General features: G+C 37.8%; 1 protein-coding gene across 5 annotated transcripts in view; it reads right to left on the bottom strand.

Moving 5' to 3' along the window:
- PTPN22 (protein tyrosine phosphatase non-receptor type 22) overlaps nt 1–25,013 on the bottom strand; it is a 57,570-nt gene that overhangs the window by 31,880 nt on the left and 677 nt on the right. For 3 of the 5 annotated variants that reach the window (XM_055584699.1, XM_055584701.1, XM_055584698.1), the window contains exons 2-10: nt 8,724–8,832; nt 8,394–8,470; nt 8,168–8,263; nt 7,697–7,735; nt 6,518–6,589; nt 6,342–6,401; nt 5,630–5,772; nt 5,072–5,138; nt 782–859 (exon numbers count right to left, since the gene is read on the bottom strand). In XM_055584699.1, coding sequence (XP_055440674.1) covers nt 782–859; nt 5,072–5,138; nt 5,630–5,772; nt 6,342–6,401; nt 6,518–6,589; nt 7,697–7,735; nt 8,168–8,263; nt 8,394–8,470; nt 8,724–8,832 — 741 coding nt within the window. The remainder of the gene's footprint in view (nt 1–781; nt 860–5,071; nt 5,139–5,629; nt 5,773–6,341; nt 6,402–6,517; nt 6,590–7,696; nt 7,736–8,167; nt 8,264–8,393; nt 8,471–8,723; nt 8,833–25,013) is intronic. The other 2 variants (XM_055584702.1, XM_055584700.1) reach the window with 2 other exon arrangements.

The following is a 25,013-nucleotide window of genomic DNA, read 5'->3' as shown; positions in this document are numbered from 1 at the left end:
AGTCAGACACAATGGAGTGAGTTAACACATATGTGGGTGCTGAAATATTATAGAATGTGAGAGATTTGGGCTGGGAATGTTTCACCTAAGAGGTAGAATGTGAGCTGGAGAAGAGAGAACAGGTGGAAAGCATTTCTTATGGAATGAATAGGTATGAGCACTCTGGGGTGGGTTAATCATATACTATGATACACATATAATCATATATATATATATAATATTGTTGTAATTGTGGAGTTTAAATTTTTTTTTTAAATATGCATACAATAAGGACCAGGGAAAACTATAGAAAAATAGTAACAGTGACTGTCTCTAGGTGACAGGATTATGGATGATTTTTAAATTTTTTATTATTTTCTAAAATGAAGAAAATAATATAATTCTCCAGATTCTGTTACCACCTCCTGAAGAAGAAATTACAAATCTCTAATTTTGTGTGGTTTCAGAAATGAATTACCACCACAAAATTTCAGGTTAACCTGACCCAGCTATTTCTTTCCAATAGGTCAAATAGTTTGTAGATTTTTAAAAAATATCCTTTGTAAGAAATATTGCTTTCTTAATATTTTCTGAACAGACAATAAAATATAAGGAATGAAAGGAATTTGGTCCAGGGCCAGGGATACAGGAAAAATATTGGGATATTCAGAGTTAGAGGAAGTGGAAATGGACCAAAACCCTTGATAGTAAAGCAGTCAGCTATTTTTGGATGCCTTGCTGTTACCAAATAAAGAGATGGAACCAGACTCAGACATGTTATATTATTCACCATAGTCCATACCTGAGTTTGAACTAATGAAGGCCTCTGTGTTCGCATTTCCTGGATCAAACTACAAACACTGAAGTTCTCAGGAATTATCTATCAAATAAAAGGAAAAAATATCTTACTCTTTTGTTCCTATCTAGAAAAAAAGAATGCACTTTTAAAACTAATGAGGTTTTTCATCACTTGCACCATTACTTAGAGCCTATGAAATACTGAAGAAACTCTTCAGAATGATTTCACATTGGTTGATCAAATGTCTGAAGTTAAAAATATAATGAGGGAACACCCCACTCACACCAATGGACAGATCATCAAAACAGAAAATTAATAAGGAAACACAAGGTTTAAATGATACATTAGATGAAATGAATCTCATTGATATCTTCAGGACATTCCATCCAAATGTAGAATACACCTTCTCAAGTGCACATGGAACATTCTCCAGGATAGACCACATCTTGGGTCACAAATCAAACCTCAGTAAATTAAAGAAAATTGAAATCATATCAAGCATCTTCTCTGATCACAACACTACGAGCGAAGATATCAATTACAAGGAAAAAAACTGTAAGAAACACAAACACGCGGAGATTAAACAACACATTTCTAAATAACCAAGAGGTTACTGAAGAAATCAAAAAAGAAATAAAAAAGTTTCTAGAAACAAATGACAATGAAAACATGACAACTTAAAACCTACAGGATACAGTGAAAGCAGTTCTAAGAGGGAAGTTTATAGCAATACAATCCTCCCTCAAGAAACAAGAAAAACATCGAATAGACAACCTAACTTTACACCTAAAACAACTGGAAAAAGAAGAACAAAAAAACCCCGAAAATTAGCAGAAGAAAGAAATCATAAAGATCTGAGCAGAAATAAATGAAAAAGAAATGAAAGAAACAATAGTAAAGGTTAATAAAACTAAAAGCTGGTTCTTTGAGAAGATAAACAAAATTGACCAGCCTTTCGCCAGACTCATCAACAAAATTAGAAATGAAAAAGGAGAAGTTACAACAGACAATGCAGAAATACAAAGATTATAAGAGACTATTATGAACAACTATATGGCAATAAAATGGATAACTTGGAAGAAATGGACAGATTCTCAGAAAAGTTCAATCTTCCAAGACTGAACCAGGAAGAAATAGAAATTATTAACAACCCAATTACAAGCACTGAAATCAAAGCTGTGATCAAAAATCTCCCAAAAAACAAAAGCCCAGGACCAGATGACTTCATGGGAGAATTCTATCAAATATTTAGAGAAGAGCTAATGCCTATCCTTCTAAAACTCTTTCCAAAAATTGCTAAGGAAGGAACACTTCCAAACTCATTCTATGAGGCCACTATCACCCTGATACCAAAACCAGACAAAGGCAGCACAAAAAAAGAAAACTATAGGCCAATATCACTGATGAACATAGATCCAAAATCCTCAAGAAAATTTTAGCAAATAGAATTCAGCAACAGATCTAAAAGCTCATACACCATGATCAAGTTGGGTTTATTCCAGGAATGCAAGGATTCTTCAATATACACATCAATCAATGTGATAAACTATATTAACAAATTGAAAGATAAAAACCATATTATAATCTCAATAGATACAGAAAAAGCCTTTGACAAAATTCAGCACCCATTTATGATTAAAACTCTTCAAAAAATGGGTATAAAAGGAAACTACCTCAACATAGTAAAGGCCATATATGATAAGCCTACAGCAAACATTGTTTTCAATGGTGAAAAACTGAAAGCATTCCCCCTAAGATCAGGAACAAGACAAGGGTGTCCACTTTCTCCACTATTATTCAACATATTTCTGGAAGTCCTAGCTAGAGCAATCAGAGAAGAAAAAGAAATAAAAGAAATCCAGATCAGAAAAGAAGTAAAGCTCTCCCTGTTTTCAGATGACATGATACTGTACATAGAAAACCCTAAAGATAATATCAGAAAACTCCTAGAGCTAATCAGTGAATTTAGCAAAGTTGCAGGATATAAAATCAATACACAGAAATCACTTGCATTTCTATATACTAAAAATGAAAAATCAGAAAGAGAAATTAAGGAATCAATCCCATTCACCACTGCAACAAAAAGAATTAAATATCTAGGAATAAACTTACCTAAGGAGACAAAAGAACTGTACACAGAAAATTGTAAGACACTAATGAGAGAAATCAAAGACGACATAAACAGATGAAGAGGTATTCCATGTTCCTGGGTAGGAAGAATCAATATTGTGAAAATGACATTACTACCAAATGCAATCTACAGATTCAATGTGACCCCTATCAAATTACCAATGGCTTTTTTCACAGAATTAGAACAAAAACTTTCACAATTCATATGGAAACACAAAAGACCCCGAATAGCCAAAGCAGTCTTGAGAAAGAAAAATGGAGCCGAAAGAATCAACCTTCCTGCCTTCAGATTATACTACAAAGCTACAGTCATCAACACACTATGGTACTGGCACAAAAACAGAAATATAGACCAATGGAACAAGATAGAAAGCCCAGAAATAAACCCATGCACCTATGGGTACCTTATTTTTGACAAAGGAGGCAAAAATATACAATGGGGCAAAGACAGCCTCTTCAATAAACAGTACTGGGAAAACTGGACAGCTACATGTAAAAGAATGAAATTAGAACACTTCCTAACACCATACACAAAGATAAACTCAAAATGGATTACAGACCTCAATATAAGACCAGAAACTATAAAACTCTTAGAGAAAAACATAGGCAGAACACTCGATGACATAAATCAAAGCAAGACCCTCTATGACCCACCTCCTAAGGTAACGGAAATAAAAACAAAAGTAAATAAGTAGGACCTGATTAAACTGAAAAGCTTTTTCACAGCAAAGGAAACTCGAAGCAAGGTGAAAAGACAACCCTCAGAATGGGAGAAAATAATAACAAATTAAACAACTTGGATTAATTTCCAAAATATACAAGCAGCTCATACAACTCAATGCCAGAAAAACAAACAACCCAATCAAAAAGTGGAAAAAGACCTAAACAGACAGTTCTCCAAAGGAGACATATAGATGGCTAATAAACACATGAAAAGGTGCTCAACATCACTCATTATTAGAAAAATGCAAATCAAAACTACTATGAGATACCACCTCACACTGGTCAGAATGGCCATCATCAAAAAGTCTACAAACAATAAATGCTGGAGAGGGTGTGGAGAAAAGGGAATGCTCTTGCACTGTTGTTGGGAATGTAAATTGATACAGCCACTATGGAAGACGGTTTGGAGATTCCTTAAAAAACTAGGAATAAAACCACCATATGACACAGCAATCCCACTCCTACGCATATACCCTGAGGAAACCAAAATTGAAAGAGACACATGTATCCCATTGTTCATTGCAGCACTATTTACAATAGCTAGAACATGCAAGCAACCTAGACGTCCATCAATAGATGAATGGATAAAGAAGTTGTGGTACATATACACAACGGAATATTACTCAGCCATAAAAAGGAATGCCTTTGAGTCAGCTCTGATGAGCTGGATGAATCTAGAACCTATTATACAGTGAAGTGAGTCAGAAAGAGAAAGATAAATATCATATTCTAATGCATATATATGAAATCTAGAAAAATGGTACCAAAGAATTTATTTACAAGCCAACAATGGAGAAACAGACATAGAGAATAGACTTATGGACATGGGGAGAGGGGAGGAGAGGGTGAGATGTATGGAAAGAGTGACATGGAAACTTACATTACCATATGTAAAATAGATAGCCAATAGGAATTTGCTATATGGCTCAAGAAACTCAAACAGGGGCTCTGTATCAATCTAGAGGGGTGGGGTGGGGTGAGAGATGGGAGAGAGGTTCAAAAGGGAGGGGATAAATGTATACCTATGGCTGATTCATATTAAGGTTTGACAGAAAGCAGCAAAATTCTTAATGCAAGTTACCTGGCTAAAGGAAGGGTAACTATGATTTAGGACAGTGGTTATCAAAACTACTTCTCTGCAGAAGCATCTGGAGAACTTGCCGGGCCCACCCCCTCCAGAGTTTCTGCTTCAGTTCATCTGAGGTGGGGCCCAAAAGTTTGCATTTCTAATGAGTTCCCCGGGTGATACTGATGCTTCTTGTCTGGGGACCACATTTTGAGAACCACCAATTTAGGAACTAAGTTAATTGTCTGACAAAGCCAATCTACAAGTGAATATTCTAGAATCCTAAAGATAGATGTTTTGAAGAACCAGACAATTTCTAAGTCTGAAAGTAACAAGGTTAAGAAAATAGCAAGTGCCTATTGAGAAAAACTCACCCCATCTTTTAGCAACATCCACGTGTAATCAATAGCACAGAGAACACCAGTCCTTCCACAACCAGCACTGAAATGAAAGATCACAGTAGCATGTATAGTTGCAGAGAGTGGATTGTAGCTGAAAAATTTCACCAGCAGATTTGAGGAAGAAGAAATCTAGAGACCATGAAACTGTCTAAACCCTACCATTTCCCAGAACATGTTTTTCAGTTGCCACAGACTTCACCAAGCCTCAGGACAGGTCTTAGGCAAGTTCTCACAGCAAAACATCTCTAGAGCTATGATGTTCACAAGTAATTTACCAGAAAAAAAAAATCATTAATTCTCAGGTTGAATTTATCAGAGTTTCTATTGACCTTTCTTTTTCAATCATTCTCATTTTTAAACTTGATTCCTTTCTGACTGACTGGAAAACATGAGCCTCAAATTAGGAACCTACATCTACATAGGGTTTAAGTTCCAACAAAGTCAGTCTTCCTTTGGTTAAAAGCAGAAGTCCTGGCCTGAGTGTGACATTTGGTTTATTCTGGGGAGAAGGTTCACACAACAGCATCATACCTGCAGTGAATGCATATGGGAACACTGTTATCGTCTTGGTAACAACGCACATCCCAAATGAGCTCAAGAATAGGGTCTATAGATGAAGGCACATCATGGTCTGGCCAATTCTTATAATGGAACTGATAGATGGTTCGAGTTTCCTATAAAAATAACCAGGATAAAAGGAGAGTTCAAGATTAGCATGTCACCTCATTCTATCACAAGATGACTCTGTCTTACTAAGTAGCATCTTATCTTTTTTGCAATTTATGTAATCTTCTTCCCTACAGACCAGATGCCCTGTAAGAACAATTATAAGTAATTTCAGGTCACTCACTATTGGCCTGTTCCTATCTACTCACAAGAGAAGGTAGATGTGAAAGTGGTCCAAACCAGAGCTTCCCAACTGGTATCCTTTAAATGAGTCACAGGCAGGCTGAGGTACTAAATCCCTTTGCCTTAGAGAAACAGAGGAGTCTGAGCTTTCAAGTTGGTTCCCAGCCTCTATTCACCCTAGAAATAATATCATTTTATATGTGGGCCATTGGTGTGAAATAGGTTGGGGAACACAGATTACACCAAAGGTCTCTTTTGGATATTACAGGCTATCCAGAACATGAAAGGCCCTTCCATCCCCTATTATGATATGTCCAGACTGCATCATATACATGTACATTTACTTGCCTGGTCTCTGTGGGCTTTTAGTTTACATTTAGTGTTCTATACTTACACTATTGAACTTGGCTTTTAGAGTCCTGATTGTATAATCAGATTTTCTATTTTCAGCTTCCTAAGAAGTAAATCAAAATATTAGTTATTTCAAAGACTAATATTCAAAAACTACTCTCTATAAAGTAGGTTCTGGAGCATCTGCTCAGCCAAAGTGGAAATAGACATCATACTTACACAGGATATGGAGAAAGGACCAAGTTGCAGTTGCGTGTCTCCTGGTTCAGCCCAGTAGCGCTCACATTTTTTCTGTTGCACAAAGCAAAAGGTGGTGATTTCCTTCCATATATTCTAGTCTTTCCTGGACAGTGAAACCCTATCCCCCATTCAGAAGCAAATTCAGCTGTGTCCTTTACCCTAGGTTAGGAATTTCTAATGCCCTTGGACTTCAACACAAGTCTGAATTTTCCAAAGATGGGAAAACAAACCTCAAAGGATATACAAATTTAAGACTTCCTGGAAGTCTCAAAAAGTAGAAATAGGGATCTGACATTTTCAGTATTTCAAAAGGATTAAAACAAAGCTACACAAGCTAACTGAAACCCCAAGTTCCCTTGGTTTTCATTGGAATTGTATCGATTCAGAATGGCAACAGTAGTTTCAAAGAGTGTTGTTCAATAGAAATATAATATGAGCTACATATATAATTAAGATTTTTCTAATAGCCACATTCAAAAATGAAAAAAAATAGTAGGGTTAATTGTTATAATATATCTTAGCCCAATAAATTAAAAAAATTTTCAAGTTGTAATCAAACTAAAATGGTTATTAGATATTTAACATCTTTAAACTGTCTTCAAAATCTAGTATATATTTTATATTTAAAGCATGTTTCAGTTGCTATGCTAAATTTTCATTGGAAATATTTTGTATCCATTTAGATTTCATAAAATCTATGGTTGAAAAAGATTCACATACCCAAGTTCCAAATTAGATTTTCCAATAACTGAATTGAATATCATTCTTTAAATTTAAATGCATTAAGATAAGCTGAGTTCTTCAGCCACACCAGCCATATTTCAAGTGCTCACCAGCCATACATGGTTAGTGAAGGCCTTGTCAAGTGGCACAAAAGGAGCTCTGACTGGCAGTCTAAAATGTCTGATTAATAACAACAGGAAAATGAATTGTTATTTTAAAAAGTATACTTTATTTTTATTTTAAAACACAGGGGAAATGGGCAAAAAAGTTTCTCACGGGTTTAAAAAAAAACCTTGAGAATCATTTGGCATTCCCAAACTGAAGACTAGGAAGATAAGCATAAATGTCTACCAAGTCACAGTTAAGGAAAATTCTGCTACCAAGTTTCCCCCTTCATTTTCTTTTTTCCTTTAGGTTTACTAAACAGCAACTCACCTTTCCCATTTCAAACTCCATGCACGCCATAACAATAATCTAGGGTGATAAAATAGAGACTTAAACACTGATACAGTTAGAAAAGCAGTTAATACATGAGTCCCAGAGTCCAAAAGTGTCATACTTTTTTTTTGTTTTTTTATAACTGAAAAAGAAGTCCTAATAAATTATAAAATGTTGCTCCTACTCTTTTTTCTTTGTCCTCACTTCCCTTTTCTCTATTCAAATCAATAAATTCTTGTTAACAAATGAGACTGTTAGAAAGAGAACTTTTGTTTCCCTGAACAATAGTGACTGTGATTTTGACTAAAGTTGCCTGAACACCAAAATTCTAGCAACTGACCCCAAAAAGCAATGATTCTGATACATAGGAAACCTCAGTCACTTATCCCGCCACCCTATCCCCCACATCTCTAAGAACTAGAGAATATAGTAACAACAACAACAAAAAAAAATCAACTCTGCACTTACCAGGATGCTGTATTCCCAAATCATCCTCCAGAAGTCCAGGACAGTTGTAGGCAAAGGTCCCTGGGTGGCAATATAAGTCTTGGGTCCATAAACTCCCTAAAGGGAAAGAGAAATTACATGGGGTAACTACAAAAAACATGCTCTTCTTCTTGTCTAGTATTCCTCCACCCCCCACCCCACCCCCATTTTTTTAAGTACCTAGAGAAATACAGAATATTCAATGTACCTTAATGAAGTTGGCATTGATGTAGCTGGAATCCTCATCAGAGGTTATCATGCACAGTTCTACTAGGCTATGGTCATCTATAATACGAAAGAAAGACTAATTAAGAGGGTTTGGTCAGAGGGCTTCTGTAAGTCTGAAACTAGCACTGTGAATAGTGGATGCTCATAAGTGATTAAAGAGTGAATGAATGTTCTTTTGTAGTCATCTACAGTACAAACTAATTTCTCAAAGCCATGATCCAGGATTAGGAATAGCAACCAATGGGTAAAAAGAGATAAGATGACTGAATTAGGGAAAAGGTACAAGTTTAAAGGGAGAAATGAAACTTACAGGGCAAAATATCCTTATATCTGTTTTTCTTGATATTCTTGGGCCTCTCAGCCACAGTTGTAGGATAGGTTTTATCTGCCTTATACTTGGCGGATAATCTTTTCAGCATCTGTAATAAAATCACAATAATTCAATCATCCTAGGGAAAAGAGGCAAGAAGCTATCTCTAGAGAGATTTCCTTCCCCTCTGCCCAAATATTCCACTTCAGCTGTTTTAGCTTCCCTGGTGGCTCAGACTGTAAAGAATCTGCCTGCAGTGCAGGAGACCCAGGTTTGATCTCTGGGTCAGGAAGATCCCCTGGAGAAGGGAATGGCTACCTACTCCAGTATTCTTGCCTGGAGAATCCCATGGACAGAGGAGTCTGGCAGGTCACAGTCCATGGGGTTGTAAAGAGACAGACACAACTGAACAACTAACACACACTCACACATAGTATCCTCTAGGGCTGGTTCCTTTCACAAGGGAGCCCAGAGCATAAGGACAACAGGGTTCAGTGACATTTGGAGAAGTGAAAAGATCACACTTAAGGCAACTGAGCTACAAACAGAAAAAACTTAAAGGTGAAACTAGTGAATATTTAAAAAAAAATAACATCTTCTGAGCACAAATTCTGTGTTCCATCCAAAGAGTCAGATAGTAAACGTTTGACTGACTTTCTTTACAACTATTACAGAACTATTTTATGTAGAAATGGAGCTTAAGATGAATACCATCTCTCTAGTTAGCAAAATTTCCAAGATATCAGTCCCCAAAGCAGTCATTCTTTTATATAACCTAAACTTCAAGCCCACCCCTCAACCAAACATGAATCTTTAAATAGTATCACATTTCATTTGTAGACTATGATCTGGGTCAGTCAGAGGGTAGCATAATATGGTTGAAAGAGGCAGTGAAGTGTCTCCTTAAAAGTATCTCCTTATTCTCTGTTTTAAAGATGAGGAAACTGAGGCACAGAGAAATAAGTGCCCCAAGATCACAAAACTACCAAACACAGTGTTCAGAATTCTAAACTGAGGTAGCCTAGAACTGGAGTTAGCGCTTAACCTATGTTGTGACCTGTATCCCATGACTAACGGCAGTCACTGGAGATGTGTGGGCATCTGTATTGTTAACCAACTTTGTGGTTGATTTCCAGTGTATATATCTGAGATGGGTGCAGTACTGGCTGAATGAAGTTGGGCAAGTTATTTAATCTTTCAGTGTCTCAGTTGCTTTTTAAGTAAAGTGGGAGGATATTTGTCTTAGAGTTGTGAGTGAATTAAATGAGTTATCATATGTGCAGTACTGGTACAGAGTACCTGTTTAATAAAGAAAAGGTGTTGTTACTAAAACAATAAATAAATAAAATTATTCTCACTTGCCAATATTATAGTACAGAGTGAAATTTTGGGTCAGAAGAAATGATAGTTCCTCTTTAGCTCCATCTGATGAATCAACTTCACTCCATCTAATGAATCATCTTCATCCCAGATCCCATTATGACTCAAAGAAACTTCATGTAGTAGATCTGAAAACTGTATTGACTGTTACTCAGTTTGAGAAAGACAAGGGAAAAACATCTGTGGTAGCTAATAAATATTTATTGACTTGAACTGCAGAAAATAATTTTCATTATTTACCCACTATTTAATGATGACTTGGTCACATGAAGATTATTATTTACTTCCTATGGGTCAGATCCCTCAGCATCTTCTCAGTCTTCATTCTCTTTAACTTAACTTCCTTCTTGAAATTTCCTCCTCCTTTTGCCCTTATTAGTCTATATCATTTTGGTTCTCCTCTTTCTTTTCTGACTTCTCTTTCCCTCTTCACATTCTTTCTTAATGCCTGTATGTCTGCTTCTGTCTCTAATTGTTAATTATCCAACATTCCAAAGTTAGGTCCTCAACTCTCTGCTCTTCTCACTAAGTACATTTGCTCAGAAACATCATCATAGAAGACGTACCAATGTTTTTAAAAATGTATCTAAGTGATTCACATTGAATTATAATTCCAACCCCTATTGGATAACTTTCAATTTTTTTCAATGAGATTTGATTACTAATTTCCAGTCCTGAATTTCCAACCACGTTCTAGACATCTCCACTTAGATGTCTCAAACTGAGCAATCCCAAACTAAAATCATCACTGCCCTTACTGTGGAAAAGGCAATGGCACCCCACTCCACTTGCCTGGAAAATCCCATGGATGGAGGAGCCTGGTAGGCTGCAGTCCATGGGGTCTCTGAGAGTCAGACATGACTGAGCGACTTCACTTTCACTTTTCACTTTCATGCACTGGAGAAGGAAATGGCAACCCACTCCAGTATTCTTGCCTGGAGAATCCCAGGGATGGGGGAGCCTGGTGGGCTGCGGTCTATGGGGTCACACAGAGTCGGGCACGACTGAAGTGACTTAGCAGCAGCAGCAGCAATCTTACTAAAGTATTGCTTTCCTTATCTCTCTCATGCTAAAAACTACTTCAGCTAATCTCTCTTGCTACTAGAAAAAAAGAAAAACTCCTTAGCTGGGTTTTTCTGATTCTCCTCAGTTGAATCCCAAGTTAATTTTCCCATATTCCCTACTGTCCTACAGTTATGAGTCTCCCAAAGATTCATTTCTAGCTTCTTTCAAGATTGTACAAACTGATGTCACTGACAATTATATGTAACATCACTCCTTTAAAACTATGGGTTTCCTTTCCTTTCTCATAAAAATTTGTATACCCAGTACTGCTTCTGCTTTTCTCACCCGTGATTATGGACTATTTTTTTCCACAGGGTAAACTAATAGATAGCAATAAGGAAATAGAAAAAGAAAATTTCTCATGTGACTGGCAATAAAGAAAAAAAAAACTTAAAAAGAAGGAAATCACTATTTTACTTAATTGTTTATATTTCATGTAGAGTTTTCACATAATTAGGATGTATATCTATCTGTAGGAGTTTACTTAAGGACACTAATAACTAAGTCATTTTTTAAAAATGGGTGAGAAAGGGAGAATCTAAAATAAAGGAATGATGACACAGAGAGACAGAGATAAGAAAGGTAGGTGTAAATAAAAATTTGTTCCAACAAATCATCCAAATTCATCATTAGATTTCAAAATTAGCTCAGGGTAACTTAATAGCTGAGTCTGCAAGGAGAGGGAAAAAGTTGGGGTCATGAGAGATTTGTTAGCTGGGACTTCATTATACAACAAATTATCAAATATCTTGAATCTAATTAAACTGATTCCAAATAATAAATAGATCATTAATCATTATAACAACTTAAAGTATAGAAGAGTATGCTTTTTCCAAATAACAATGACAAATGGAACAGACAACTCTCTGCTTATCTGCTGGACCACAAATGCCAGCATGTATTGTTTTAATGACCATTTTTTTCTGTTTCTAGAGTTAAATCAGACACAGGCAACCTATATAAAAGCAGGTATATAGTCACTTGTTAAATCCTAGTTTCTTACCATGGTTTGAATTCTTGTGGGTTTTCAGAATTGAATTTAGGAAGAGAGATGCTGAAATGATCTTTATGTAGCATATTTTTACACCAAAATGGATGAAAGTGGGCTAGTTTCGGAATTTAAGGATGTAACACAAATACACGAAAGACTGTAAAATATTTCCAACTTATGCCAATATCCAAGTTATACCAATTTTCAGCTCTCTCTGATCTTGTGCACCTTTATAATGATAATTTTCAACTAGCCATTGATTCTAGGGCTGCTGAAAAGATGTCAAATCCCAGAGAAGCTCATTCTAAAACTCTCCAGAACAATTTATACTGTTATACTGTTTTTGTTTGTCTTGCTTTGCTTTCCTGTGGAATGCTTTCCAGGGAGAATGCCATAGCCAAAGTTCTTTTTGAAAGGTATGCCTGAATTAATTTGGCAAAATTTCACACATACAAGTTTTATGTGTGTGTAATGTATTATTGTTTAGCTGTCTTGACTGCCACCTTCAACAATGGGAGAGAATGGATTTTTTTAATTAATTAATTTTTTATTGAAGGATAATTGCTTTACAGAATTTTGCTGTTTTCTGTTAAACCTCAGCATGAATCAGCCACAGGTGTACATATATTCTCTCCCTTTTGAACCTCCCTCCCATCTCCTACCCCATCCCACCCTTCTAGATTGATACAAAGCCCGTGTTTGAGTTTCCTGAGTTTCCATACAGCAAATTCCTATTGGCTATCTATTTTACATATGGTAATGTAAGTTTCCATGTCACTCTTTCCATATATCTCACCCTCTCCTCCCCTCTCCCCGTGTCCATAAGTCTGTTCTCTATGTCTGTTTCTCCATTTTTGGCCTGCAAATAAATTCTTCAGTACCATTTTTCTAGATTTCATATATATGCATTAGAATATGATATTTATCTTTCCCTTTCTGACTCACTTCACTCTGTATAATAGGTTCTAGGTTCATCCAGCTCATCAGAGCTGACTCAAAGGCATTCCTTTTTATGGCTGAGTAATATTCCATTGTGTATATGTACCACAACTTCTTTATCCATTCATCTGTTGATGGACATCTAGGTTGCTTGCATGTTCTAGCTACTGTAAATAGTGCTGCAATGAACAATGGGATACATGTGTCTCTTTCAATTTTGGTTTCCTCAGGGTATATGCGTAGGAGTGGGATTGCTGTGTCATATGGTGGTTTTATTCCTAGTTTTTTAAGGAATCTCCATACCGTCTTCCATAGTGGCTGTATCAATTTACATTCCCAACAACAATGCAAGAGCATTCCCTTTTCTCCTCACCCTCTCCAGCATTTATTGTTTGTAGACTTTTTGATGATGGCCATTCTGACTGGTGTAAGGTGACATCTCATAGTAGTTTTGATTTCTATTTCTCTAATAATGAGTGATGTTGAGCACCTTTTCATGTGTTTATTAGCCTTCTATATGTCTCCTTTGGAGAACTGTCTGTTTAGGTCTTTTTCCCACTTTTTGATTGGGTTGTTTGTCTGACAACGAGTTGTATGAGCTGCTTGTATATTTTGGAAATTAATCCTTTGTCAGTTGTTTCATTTGCTATTATTTTCTTCCATTTTGAGGGCTGTCTTTTCACTTTGCTTATAGTTTCCTTTGCTGTGCAAAAGCTTTTAAGTTTAATCAGGTCCTACTTGTTTACTTTTGTTTTTATTTCCATTACTCTAGGAGGTGGGTCATAGAGGATCTTGCTTTGATTTATGTCATTGAGTGTTCTGCCTATGTTTTCCTCTAAGAGAATGGATTTTTATTTCCTACTCTGTTCCTTCTCCCAGAGTTATCTGGCTGGATGACAAATGCAGACATTCTTTTAGCAAAACATCACATAGGAAATGCCTGTAGAACTGTTAATTTGGAAAGTGTGAAAGATTTTTTTTTTCAGATGTCTTACCTAAAGGTCAGACTACTGTGAAGGTCTTTTTCTCACTCCCCTTCTCTCTCTGCTAGACCCCCAGGGCTTCAACACCCAACTAGGGAATGAAGCAGAGCCGACTCAGGACAGAGAACTAGTAAACCTCACAAGAATAAGAGAAAATCTGAAGGTTGGAAGGAAAAGAGTATAAAAGAGAAAGCAGAGCCATGAGGGTGGGTTGGGTTGGGGGAGAAAAGAGAGGCTGAAGGGAGAAAGTATTTCTCTACCAACCGCAAAGTGGATATGAGTTCCCTAAAGGCAGCACCAATGAGAGAAATCAGGGAATGAAGAAAAGCTGCTGAGAGAATAGAGAAAAGGGGCCTTCTGAGTCCTGATCGTTTGGAATGTATGAGAAACTGGATTCTGTGCATATGCTTGATAAGCTAAAAGTATGCTGATTTGGTTTGTGGACTATACCCGTTTTCTTTCTTTCTTTTTTTTTTTTTCGGAATAATTTTTTAATATTTATTTTTATTTATTTATTTGGCTGTGCTGGGTCTTAGTTGCCACATGCAGGATTTTCCATCTTCGTTGCACTATGCAGTATCTTTAGTTGGGGCATTTGAACTCTCAGTTGTAGCATGTGGGATCTAGTTCCCCGACCAGGGATAGAACCTAGGCCCTCTGTATTGGGAGCACAGAGTCTTAGCCTCTGGACCACCAGGAAAGCACCCCCATTTCAAGACAGGAAAACAGAACTGAGGTTCTGGCTATGAAATTGTGGAAATCAGGACTGAATCTATTGCATGCTCTTTTTCACTGACTAGAAAAGCAATTGCTAGTAAATGAATCAACATCACTCTCAAAAGAGAACAGGAAGAAAAAGAAAGCACAAGACCGCATTTGGTGTTTGCACTCTCTGCCTTGGAGGACTACACTATTGTATAGAAAACAGAGCATAAGTTACATCTGGGTGTGGGGAAAAATCAACCTTGGCCCTCCTGAACTAGACAGAAGAGGGGACTCAAAGTTGAAGTGTCTTAAGTTAGTTCTTCATCGCCTTACAATATTACAGTATTGTAATATTACAGTATTATCTATTCCAAGCCTCCAACAGGATAGAGACAGCATGAATTCAAAGGAATGGAATTAGGAGTTCAGGCCTCTATGTCCAGCAAACAAGGCTACCACTAGCAGGAACGGGGAACAAGACTGAACTGACCCGGAGTGTGCACGCAATCATCTTCAACTAGACAGGCAAGCTTATGGGGATCGTGTTGCCACACATTAGTCAGGTAAGTGAGCAAGTGGGAAAGCAGTAGCTAAACTGGGGTGAGTAAACAAAGAGTTTCAAATTTAGATCAATAAAATGTAAGGACATGGCAAAAAGAAATGTATTTAAATGTATTTTAAATGTCCAGTGAATAACTTTAAACGTGGGACTGGATGGTCCTACGTGGGACTGGAGGCTGAAGATGGAACTGGAATAAACGAGCTTTATGGATAATATGATATATTTATTCTAGTGGAAGCACTAAAAAAATCTGTACCTTAATGGGTACAATGGAGTAGGAAATGGCAACTGACTCCATGATTCTTGCCTGGAAAATTCCATGGAGAGAGGAGCCTGGCGGGCTAAAGTCCATAGTGTTGCAGACAGTCAGACACAACTGAGGGACTGAGCACAATGGGTACAAAAGTCAGGAAATGCTGATAAGTTTGTTCAAGTGATAGGCCAATTCCCATAAATGAGTCATTTCAACCCAACAGATGTTTGTGCACTTGCTATGCAGGAGGTACTGTGTTCGTAACTGCTTGGCTAGTATTGTTATAAATAAATACAGAACTAGGATGTATCTATATCTTCTCTATAGAGCTAAAATGTATCCAGGTCTTCTCTGGTCTGTCTATGATAAAGTCTTCACAAGTTGCTACAACACCAACCTGACTTCTAGTGCATTATAAACCGACATTAGCACTTGACCTTCAGGACTGGATATCTTCTTTCTATTAGGGTTCATTGAATGCTTCATATTTAATAAATGTCTTTGTATTAATAAATTCCGTATTTACCTTTTCTACAAAAGCACCTCATATCCAGGAAGCATAAAATTCTTTTTTTTGCTTTTTATTGTTTAAATGGAACCCAACAACACTAAAAGAAAAATTTTAATATAGATTTTTAAAGTAAAAAGTAATGCATATGAATTGCAGAAATTTTTAGAATATACAAAACCCATAAAAAGATGATTAAAAATCACCTTATCTATAACCCTCAGAGTTAATTATTCTTAATGTTTTGAAATATTACATTCCAGCCTTTTATTCACATGTGTAATGAAGATGGGCTCATACTGCACATAGTGTTTTGTAACTTGCTCTCTTTACTTAACAGTTTGCATTCTTCTACATTATCTGTGGGCCTCCCTGGTGGCTTAAACATTAAAGAATCCACCTGCAGACTCTTCTTTTGTATGAGATGCAACATAAGTTACTTAACCCATTCCTTTATACTCTTGGACATTTAAGTTGCTTTCAATCTTCCTAAACAATCCGACAATATTACAATAGGTGGCCAGAATCAATATAAATATCTTTCATTATTTCCTTCACATGAATTCTTAGGAGTGTTCAACGAATTTGCCTGTTTTGAAGGCTTTTTATCCATATTACAAAATATACATCAGAACCAGTATACAAATTTTGCCTCCAGAAAGTTATAACAGCAATGTTTGAGACCAATATACCAGCCATGTAGAAGCCTGCATAATTCTAAATGCTGGCCAACATAAAGATTATGATGTTTTAAGTATAGATGCATTTGGTAGGTAAAGTGTTATTAGTTGTATTTTATGTTATTTGAATTTCCCTTTGCAGTTTCCTCTCTCCAAAACAGTTTTTAGAAGGAAGAAAATACACTGTAATCGCATCACCCTACCTGTATGAAACTGTGTTCCTGTTTCTGTATTCACATCCAGTCTTTGAACAAATACGTATAGACATCCAACAAACTCATATATGCATATTTAGCACACTTGCCATTCTCTAAACTCACTTTTCCCACATGATCATACTTTTTTTTTAACACGTGCTTTTTAAATCAAGATGCCTCGACTACCTCCAATGTAGAAAAGAAAAAAGCATCTAAGGAGTTTTAACCGTAAAGGAATGCATCAAATTGACCAGCATGAAACATATAACCAAGCCTTAACCCATATTTAACACAATGGCTGAAAAGCACATGTAATAAAACCACAGTTGGTTGTAGTAGTTGACCAAAGTGAATATCGATTCCCCTGTAAATTATCATTGATCGGATTCAGAAAATACATTAAAGCAAGAGGATGATCTTCATTAAGTTTAGAAGAAGGAAAATAAAGTCATTAGTGTCCAGAAAAAAGTGGTGAACACCATCCTGAGGGTTCAAAGAGATGAAGACATTGTATACCATCACAGTTGAGGTCACTAAAATCACCATGCTTATCAAGCAGCTTTCTTACTATCATTGGCTTCTCATGTAAGTTTCTCTCCAAATTCAGAGAATATGGCGGCCAGTCAATGCAAACTTCTATTCTGACAATAATTTTTCTCCACCCAAAATTACTAAATTGGCATTCTTATTTTTGGTGAATTTCATATGTATTTGCCTGATTCTGATCAACTCTCAGTGTACTGACAAAATTGATTTTTTAGACCAACAAAGCTAAAGTCAAGACACTGAACTATGGTGACTCAAAATAGTTAATACTACCCTAAGTGACTATTTGGTCTCTCTCAGTGCACTCTCGGAGAAGGCAATGGCAACCCACTCCAGTACTCTTGCCTGGAAAATCCCATGGATGGAGGAGCCTGGTAGGCTGCAGTCCATGGGGTCGCTAAGAGTCAGGCACAACTGAGCAACTTCACTTTCACTTTTCACTTTCGTGCTTGGAGAAGGAAATGGCAACCCACTCCAGTATTCTAGCCTGGAGAATCCCAGGGACAGAAGAGCCTAGTGGGCTGCCGTCTATGGGGTCGCACAGAGTCAGACACGACTGAAGTGACTTACCAGCAACAGCTAAGATCACTCTGTGATCACAGCAGTAATTGCATATATTAAACCTTGGCAGAATTCATAAAAATAGGACTTCAGTGGTCTAGTGGTTAAGACTGTGCTTCTACTGCAGGGGGCATGGGTTTGATCCCTGGTCAGGGAAGCTCTGCCTGCCACACAGTATGGTGTAAAAAAATGCTTTTAAAAAGAATTCATAAAAATGATTAGAAAAAATTAAGACCCAGCTACATGCAACTAAATGAATTTTAGAAATACAATGTAGAATGAAAAAGGAAAATATTTAAAATGTATATATGACATTTTATTTACATAGAATTCAAAAACAGGTAAAATTAATCTCTATTGCTTAGTGATATATGGCCTTGAAGCTATGCAAAACAAAGGAAAAAATAATATTGTGATAGTGTTTACCTCTAGTCAGGTGGAAATTGAGAGGAGCTATGATCTGGAAGGACACCTAAAGGATTTCTGGGGTGTGGGCAATGTTCTATTTCTTGATCTGAGTGGTACTTATATAGATACCTGCTTTATTACTAATTGTTAAATTGTATGTGTGTGTTTAAAGCACTTTCCTGTGTGTATGTTATATTCTACAGTTCTCTTAAGAAGTTGAGTGTTGTGCCATGCTAAGTTGCTTCAGTCATGTCCAACCCACCAGGCTCCTCTGTCCCTGGGATTCTCCAGGCTAGAATACTGGAGTGGGTGGCCATGCCCTCCTCCAGGGGATCTTCCCGACCCAGGGATCGAACCTGCATCTCTTGTGTCTCCTGCTTTGGCAGGCAGGTTCTTTACCACTAGCTCCACCTGGGAAGATGGATGGATAAACAGGACTGGGGAGATGTGGTGGAGACCAAGAGCACAAACTCAAAAGTTAAATAGTTTTATTTCAAATCTGAGTTCTACAACTTATGATCTCCATGACATTAGGTAAGTTGTTTGATTTCTCTGACCCTCAGTGTCTACCATGTAGCAAATACTATTCTAGTTGTTGAGGATATCAAGACAAGCAGAAGTAAATCTGAGCCTTGCTTTTGTGGAGCTTCAGTCTGATGGGAGAGCAGACATTAATCAAATAACAACACAAATGAATGTATAATTGGAACTGTGATAAATGCTATGAACACTTTACTAAAGCTGGGGACTGGGGAGAAACTTTTTAAAAAAATGACAGATGGTGCTGAGGGCTTATTTGATTTATTTAGGGAGGTCAAAGAAGGCTTCTCTGAGAAAGTGACCACCAAATTGGTATCTGAAGAATTATGAAGTGTTAAGTAGGTAAAAGAGGAGAGTGAAGGAATATTCAAAGCAGAGGTAACAGCATGTGTACAAAGTTCTGTGGCAGAGGAGATATAACAAGGACAAGAAACTGAGCATGCTGTAAAAAGCTGGAGAACTCGGCAGTGGGTCCCTGTGGGACTTTATTAGCGTTCATTACAAATGGCTCTTTGGGAATTAAATAAGGCTCTGTTCTTGAAGCACTCAAGCAGAGAGTCTGGAACATGATTCAGTGGGTTAGCTATTATGGAAAATACACGAACAGTAAGTTTATATGAGGAAATGCAGATTGAAAATAGTGATGAAAAGTTTTCAGGCTTGGAAATCAAATAAAAGTAACATAACAAAGTACTGTTTTATACTAATTACATTTAAAAACTAAAACATGATTTTACTTGATGTAGTTTAACTATAGAGGCTAAGAGGCCTTGGAATCAAACATATCAGAGTTCCAAATCCTGGTTTTACTATTTCAAGGATAAGATGAAGATAATTATTTCCTCTTGGGGTTGTTGTAGTGATTAAGATCATATATGGTAAACCACTTTGATAGCCTAGCATATGATAAGCAGTCAAAAAATTTATCTATTACTATCTTTTTTAGATATTAACTGAGACTAGTTCATGAGTCGCTAAGTCATGTCTGACTCTTCCCAACCTCGTGGACTGTAGCCCACCAGGCTTCTGTGTCCATGGGAATTCCCAGGCAAGAATCCTGGAATGGGTTGCCATTTCCTTCTCTAGGGAATCTTCCTGACCCAGGAATCAAGCCCTGGGCACCTGTATTGCAAGCAGTTTCCTGCATTGCAGGCTGATTCTTTACCTACTGAGCTACCCGGGAAGTGCTGGTGGTAGAGAATATGATCAATTCAGATACTGTAAGTTAAAAAAAAACTCTCTTGGAAATACATTTGGCAAAACTTTACCAATTAAATGCTAATACTCTTTGGTCCAGTAATAACAATTTTGGGCATCTAGCTCCAGGATATCGGAGAAGGCAATGGCACCCCACTCCAGTACTCTTGCCTGGAAAATCCCATGGACGGAGGAGCCTGGTAGGCTGCAGTCCATGGGGTCGCTAGAGTCGGACATGACTGAGTGACTTCACTTTCACTTTTCACTTTCATGCATTGGAGAAGGCAATGGCAACCCACTCCAGTGTTCTTGCCTGGAGAATCCCAGGGATGGGGAAGCCTGGTGGGCTGCCGTCTGTGGGGTCGCACAGAGTCGGACACGACTGACGCGACTTAGCAGCAGCAGTAGCAGTAGCTCCAGGATATAATCCAAACAAAGAGGAAAACCACATGGACACCTATTGCAGTGTTATCAATAATCATGAAAAATGAGAAATAACCTCACTTTCCAACAACAGAAAAATAAATTATTTGGGTGCCTACCTCATGTCAGGCATTTTATATATTTATTCTATTCACAGAAATTTTTCACAGTGAATATTATTTTTGTTACCACTTCTTCTTTTTTTTTTTTTTCGGTGGGGAGGCCGTGTCTGTTCTTAGTTGCAGCATGTGTGATCTTTCTGTTGAGATATGTGGGCTTATGGAGGAGGAAATGGCAACCCATTCCAATGTTCTTCCCTGGAAAATCCCATGGACAGAGAACCCTGGTGGGCTACAGTCCATGGGGTCACAAAGAGTCAGATACGACTTAGTGTCTGATCGTACATACAGGCTTAGTTGCCACGAAGTATGTGGGATCTTAGTTCCCCAACCAGGGATGGAACCTCTGTCCGCTGGATAGGAAGGCAGATTCTTAATCACTGGACCACCAGGGAAGTCTAGTTACCACTTAGGTTCTTTGTTCAAGGTCACATAACTAATAATAGGCAGAATGCAAATTTAAACCCAGACTTATATGACTCCAAAGTTGTTACAAGAACAGCAAGACTGCCTTAACTCAAAAGTAAATTCCACCACTTACTAGCTATGTGACCCTGAGCAAGTCAGTTAACCTCTCTGGGTCTCAGTTTCCTCATCCATAAAATGAAAATAATAACAGTGCCTTCCTCAACAGATTTAAATGAGTTGACATATAAAAGTGTTTAGAACAGTTTCTGTAAGAGGTATAAAAGTATTAGCTATTACTTTATTATATTTTCAATATATTATCCTGCATCAAAAGTCATTAATATAGATTTTAATCAATATGATAATTTTGTTGCAGTAAGTGAAAATATGAGATTATAAAATAATAGCTATGCTTATAATGACAATGATATGAAAAGCATCCTATGAATGGACAAAAACTAGAATTTTTATACCCCCTAAAATTTTATTTGTTGGGATGTGGGTACTATGGTGATTTTCTTTTAACTTGTAATAGCATTGTTTTATAAAAATGACAATAAAAGTCTTATTCTTTTTAAATATCTTTAAGAAATTTTCAATAGTATGATTACATACTGCTATTTCTGCCATATAGAAACTATGCCAACTAGGGACTTACCTTTAGGCTAGGTTCTATGAGGGACTCAGGGTTATTGGCTGAAGCAAGATATTATTGCATAAGGATTAATTTCACAGACTCTGATATGACAGATCCAGGTTAAATTTCATGTCTATGGTTGAGCAGCTGAGTGAACTTAAGCCAATTATTTAACTTCTTAGAGCCGCATTCTCCTTATCAGTAAGTCAGAGATCAGAACTACCTCATAGGTTTTTTTTAATGAGTAATAAATAAGATAATGGATGTGATGTTTCCTTGACATCCCACCAAGACTATCACAATTATAATTAAATATTTAATAGAGTAATTAGTTGTTTAATATCTGCCTCTCTAAGACATCTCTAATGTCTTAAAAAGATAAGCTCCACTAAAGCATGGAGTATCACAGAACCAGTATCCAGCACAATGCTTTGCACATAGTAAGCACTCAATAAATATTTGAATGAAGGCATGAGAACCTTATAGGAGTGGTTAGTGATAGTTTCAACTACAGAAGTATTATTGAGAGACTTCCCTGATGGTCCAGAGGTTAAGAATGCCAATGCAGGGGACACAGGTTTAATCCCTGGTCTGGGAAGATTCCACATGCCATGGGGCAACTAAGCCCATGTGCTACAACTACTGAAGCTCACATGCTCTAGAGCCCGCGAGCCACAAACACTGAGCCCACATGCTGCAACTACTGAAGCCCGTGTGCCCTCGAGTCCATGCTCCACAACGAGAGAAGCCAGAGCGCTGCAGCTAGAGTAGCCCCCGCTTGCTGCAACTAGAGAAAGCCTGAGTGCATCAGTGAAGACCCAGTGCAGCCAAAAATAATAATAAATAAATAAAAGATAAATAAAAATTTTAGACAACAACAAAATAGGAGGATTATTGAGTTTAGCCTTAGCTTGGCAAAAAGACCTTGGCACGAGAAAAAGACCAAAGCAGCCCAGTACTGGCTCTAGCTGTCATAGCAGGGCTTTGTGCGCTGCACAAAGATACTTGACCAAGGGGGAAGTGGGGACTGATAGCTAAGCCATGAACCCAATGGGGGCAGGGTGTACGGAGTATCTACCTGGAAGTAGAGATATCTTTCGATAATTCCTGCAGAAGTGAAGTGAAGTGGTTAAGTCGTGTCCAACTCTTTGCGACCCCATGAACTGTAGCCTACCAGACTCCTCCGTCCATGGGATTTTCCATGCAAGAGTATTGGAGTGGGTTGTTATTTACTTCTCCAGGGGATCTTCCCGACCCAGGGATCAAACCCGGGTCTCCCTCATTGTAGGCAGACGCTCTACCGTCTGAGCCACCAGGGAAGTCAGTTCCCACAGAGACACTCCTATTTAGGCCAGCAGTGGCTATGTGTCACAGAATCAGCCCTCAAATTTCAGAAACATCAAATCCTGGGAGAATATATTCAGAGCTGAAGATGGAATGGGGACATGACCAGGTGGAAAGCCTTCCTATTGAAGAGCAGTATTTACCTTGTCCCAGCCAGCATCCTGGCCCCATTCACCACCCCCCACCTCCCCCCAAGCTATTCTTTCTGATATCTCAGCTGAACATTTAGGTGGGGCTGAGGGAAAGACTCTGTTTTTCCACTGGAGGACGTGAGTCAGTGAACAGTGAGGTTCCACTTAATCACCACCCAAAAACAAGGTTCTTAAAATTAGGAGCTAGAGAAGCAAGGAAGTGATTAATATAAAAGTCAGGAGAGTGATTATTCCTTGGCAGGGCAGGGTAGGGTGGGTGTGGGGGCAAGGGTGGAGGCGAGGGACCTGATGAGGAAGGGACACATAGAGGTCTTCTGGGGCTGACAATGTTCTGTTCTTTGACCTGGTGGTAGTTACTTTACAATTATATTTGGGTTTTATGTAGTTTTCTAAATGTGTATTATCACAATTTTAAACAGCTGGAAAAAACACAAACTATAAAAGGTTTTTAAGCAGGGAAAAAAAAAAATAACCAGATCACTTGGTGGTATTAAAAGATCACTTGAGTGTCAAACGGAAAATTTATTGAAGGGAGGGCAAGGCTAGAGCAGAGAAAACAGGAGGTGAGGTAGCTGCTATAATTTGGTGAGAGGTTATAATGACTGAGCTAAGAAGAGGTAAAATGTCAGAGAGGTAGTCTATATTACTTTCTAAAACACAACCAAAATAAAACAGAGGCTGCCCCTGCCCCCTCAGCTCACTTCTTACCTCTCTGTATTAGAGATATTTGGCTCAGGAGTTCTAACCCAGGGCCAGGTACATGTTTAAGACACATAGGCCTGGCTTTCCACCTCCCCTCCCTCCCTGCTAATTCTACTAGAAGGACTCAGACTGTCTGGCCAGTGGGAACTAGAGTGTCATTTTTCATGACACCACGATATTATCGAAGTTGAGCTGACACAGGGGTTTCTATCATAATATGAGATCACATCATAATATCTAATCACTCGAGAATCTGCAGAGTGTTTTCACATCTTACTATCTGGTCGGGAAGATCCCTTGGAGGAGAGCATGGCAATGCACTCCAGTATTCTTGGCTGGAGAATCCCATGGTCAGAGAAACCTGGTGGGTTATAGTACATAGGGTCACACAGAGTCCGACATGACTGAAACAACTTAGCACAAACACATCAGAATGTTAGCTCCGTGAGGGCAAAGGTTTTCCGTTCACTGCTATCTCCTCAGTGCCTGGAACTAAACTTGATACATAGCATGTGCTCAATAAATTTACTGAATGAATAGTCACATTTAAGTATTAGTATTGATCTTTAGTCATCACAATAATCTTGTGCAGAGAGGTAGGACATAAATTATTATCTCCGTTTCAGAACTCAGAAAATAGAGACTCGGTGAGATTAAGGAACATGCCAAGTAGTTGCTAATTTGGTTGATGACAGTCATGATTTAATTTTAGACTTCACACTTAAATTCTCTTATTTTTTCAATATCCTCACAACTGCAAAGGTAAGGTTTGAATTTCTTACAGAGCCAAAACATCAGCTGGAGCTATTCCAAAACACATAATAAGTACTCGCAGACATCCTATGTCATCTGAAGTGCTGGGTTGTAAGATGAATGAGGCTGACCCAGTTGCCACTGCATCAGTAAGCACCGTTCTGCTAGAGGAAATACAGTGTCCCTCTAGGTAACCAAACCTTAGGCTACCTTGTGCCTACGTTTCTCTCCATCTCC

Source organism: Bubalus kerabau, chromosome 6 (genome assembly GCF_029407905.1).
Source record: "Bubalus kerabau isolate K-KA32 ecotype Philippines breed swamp buffalo chromosome 6, PCC_UOA_SB_1v2, whole genome shotgun sequence".
NCBI lineage: Eukaryota > Metazoa > Chordata > Mammalia > Artiodactyla > Bovidae > Bubalus > Bubalus kerabau.
The sequence above is the reverse complement of the archived record's forward strand: the minus strand, read 5'-3'. Positions and strand labels throughout refer to the sequence as shown.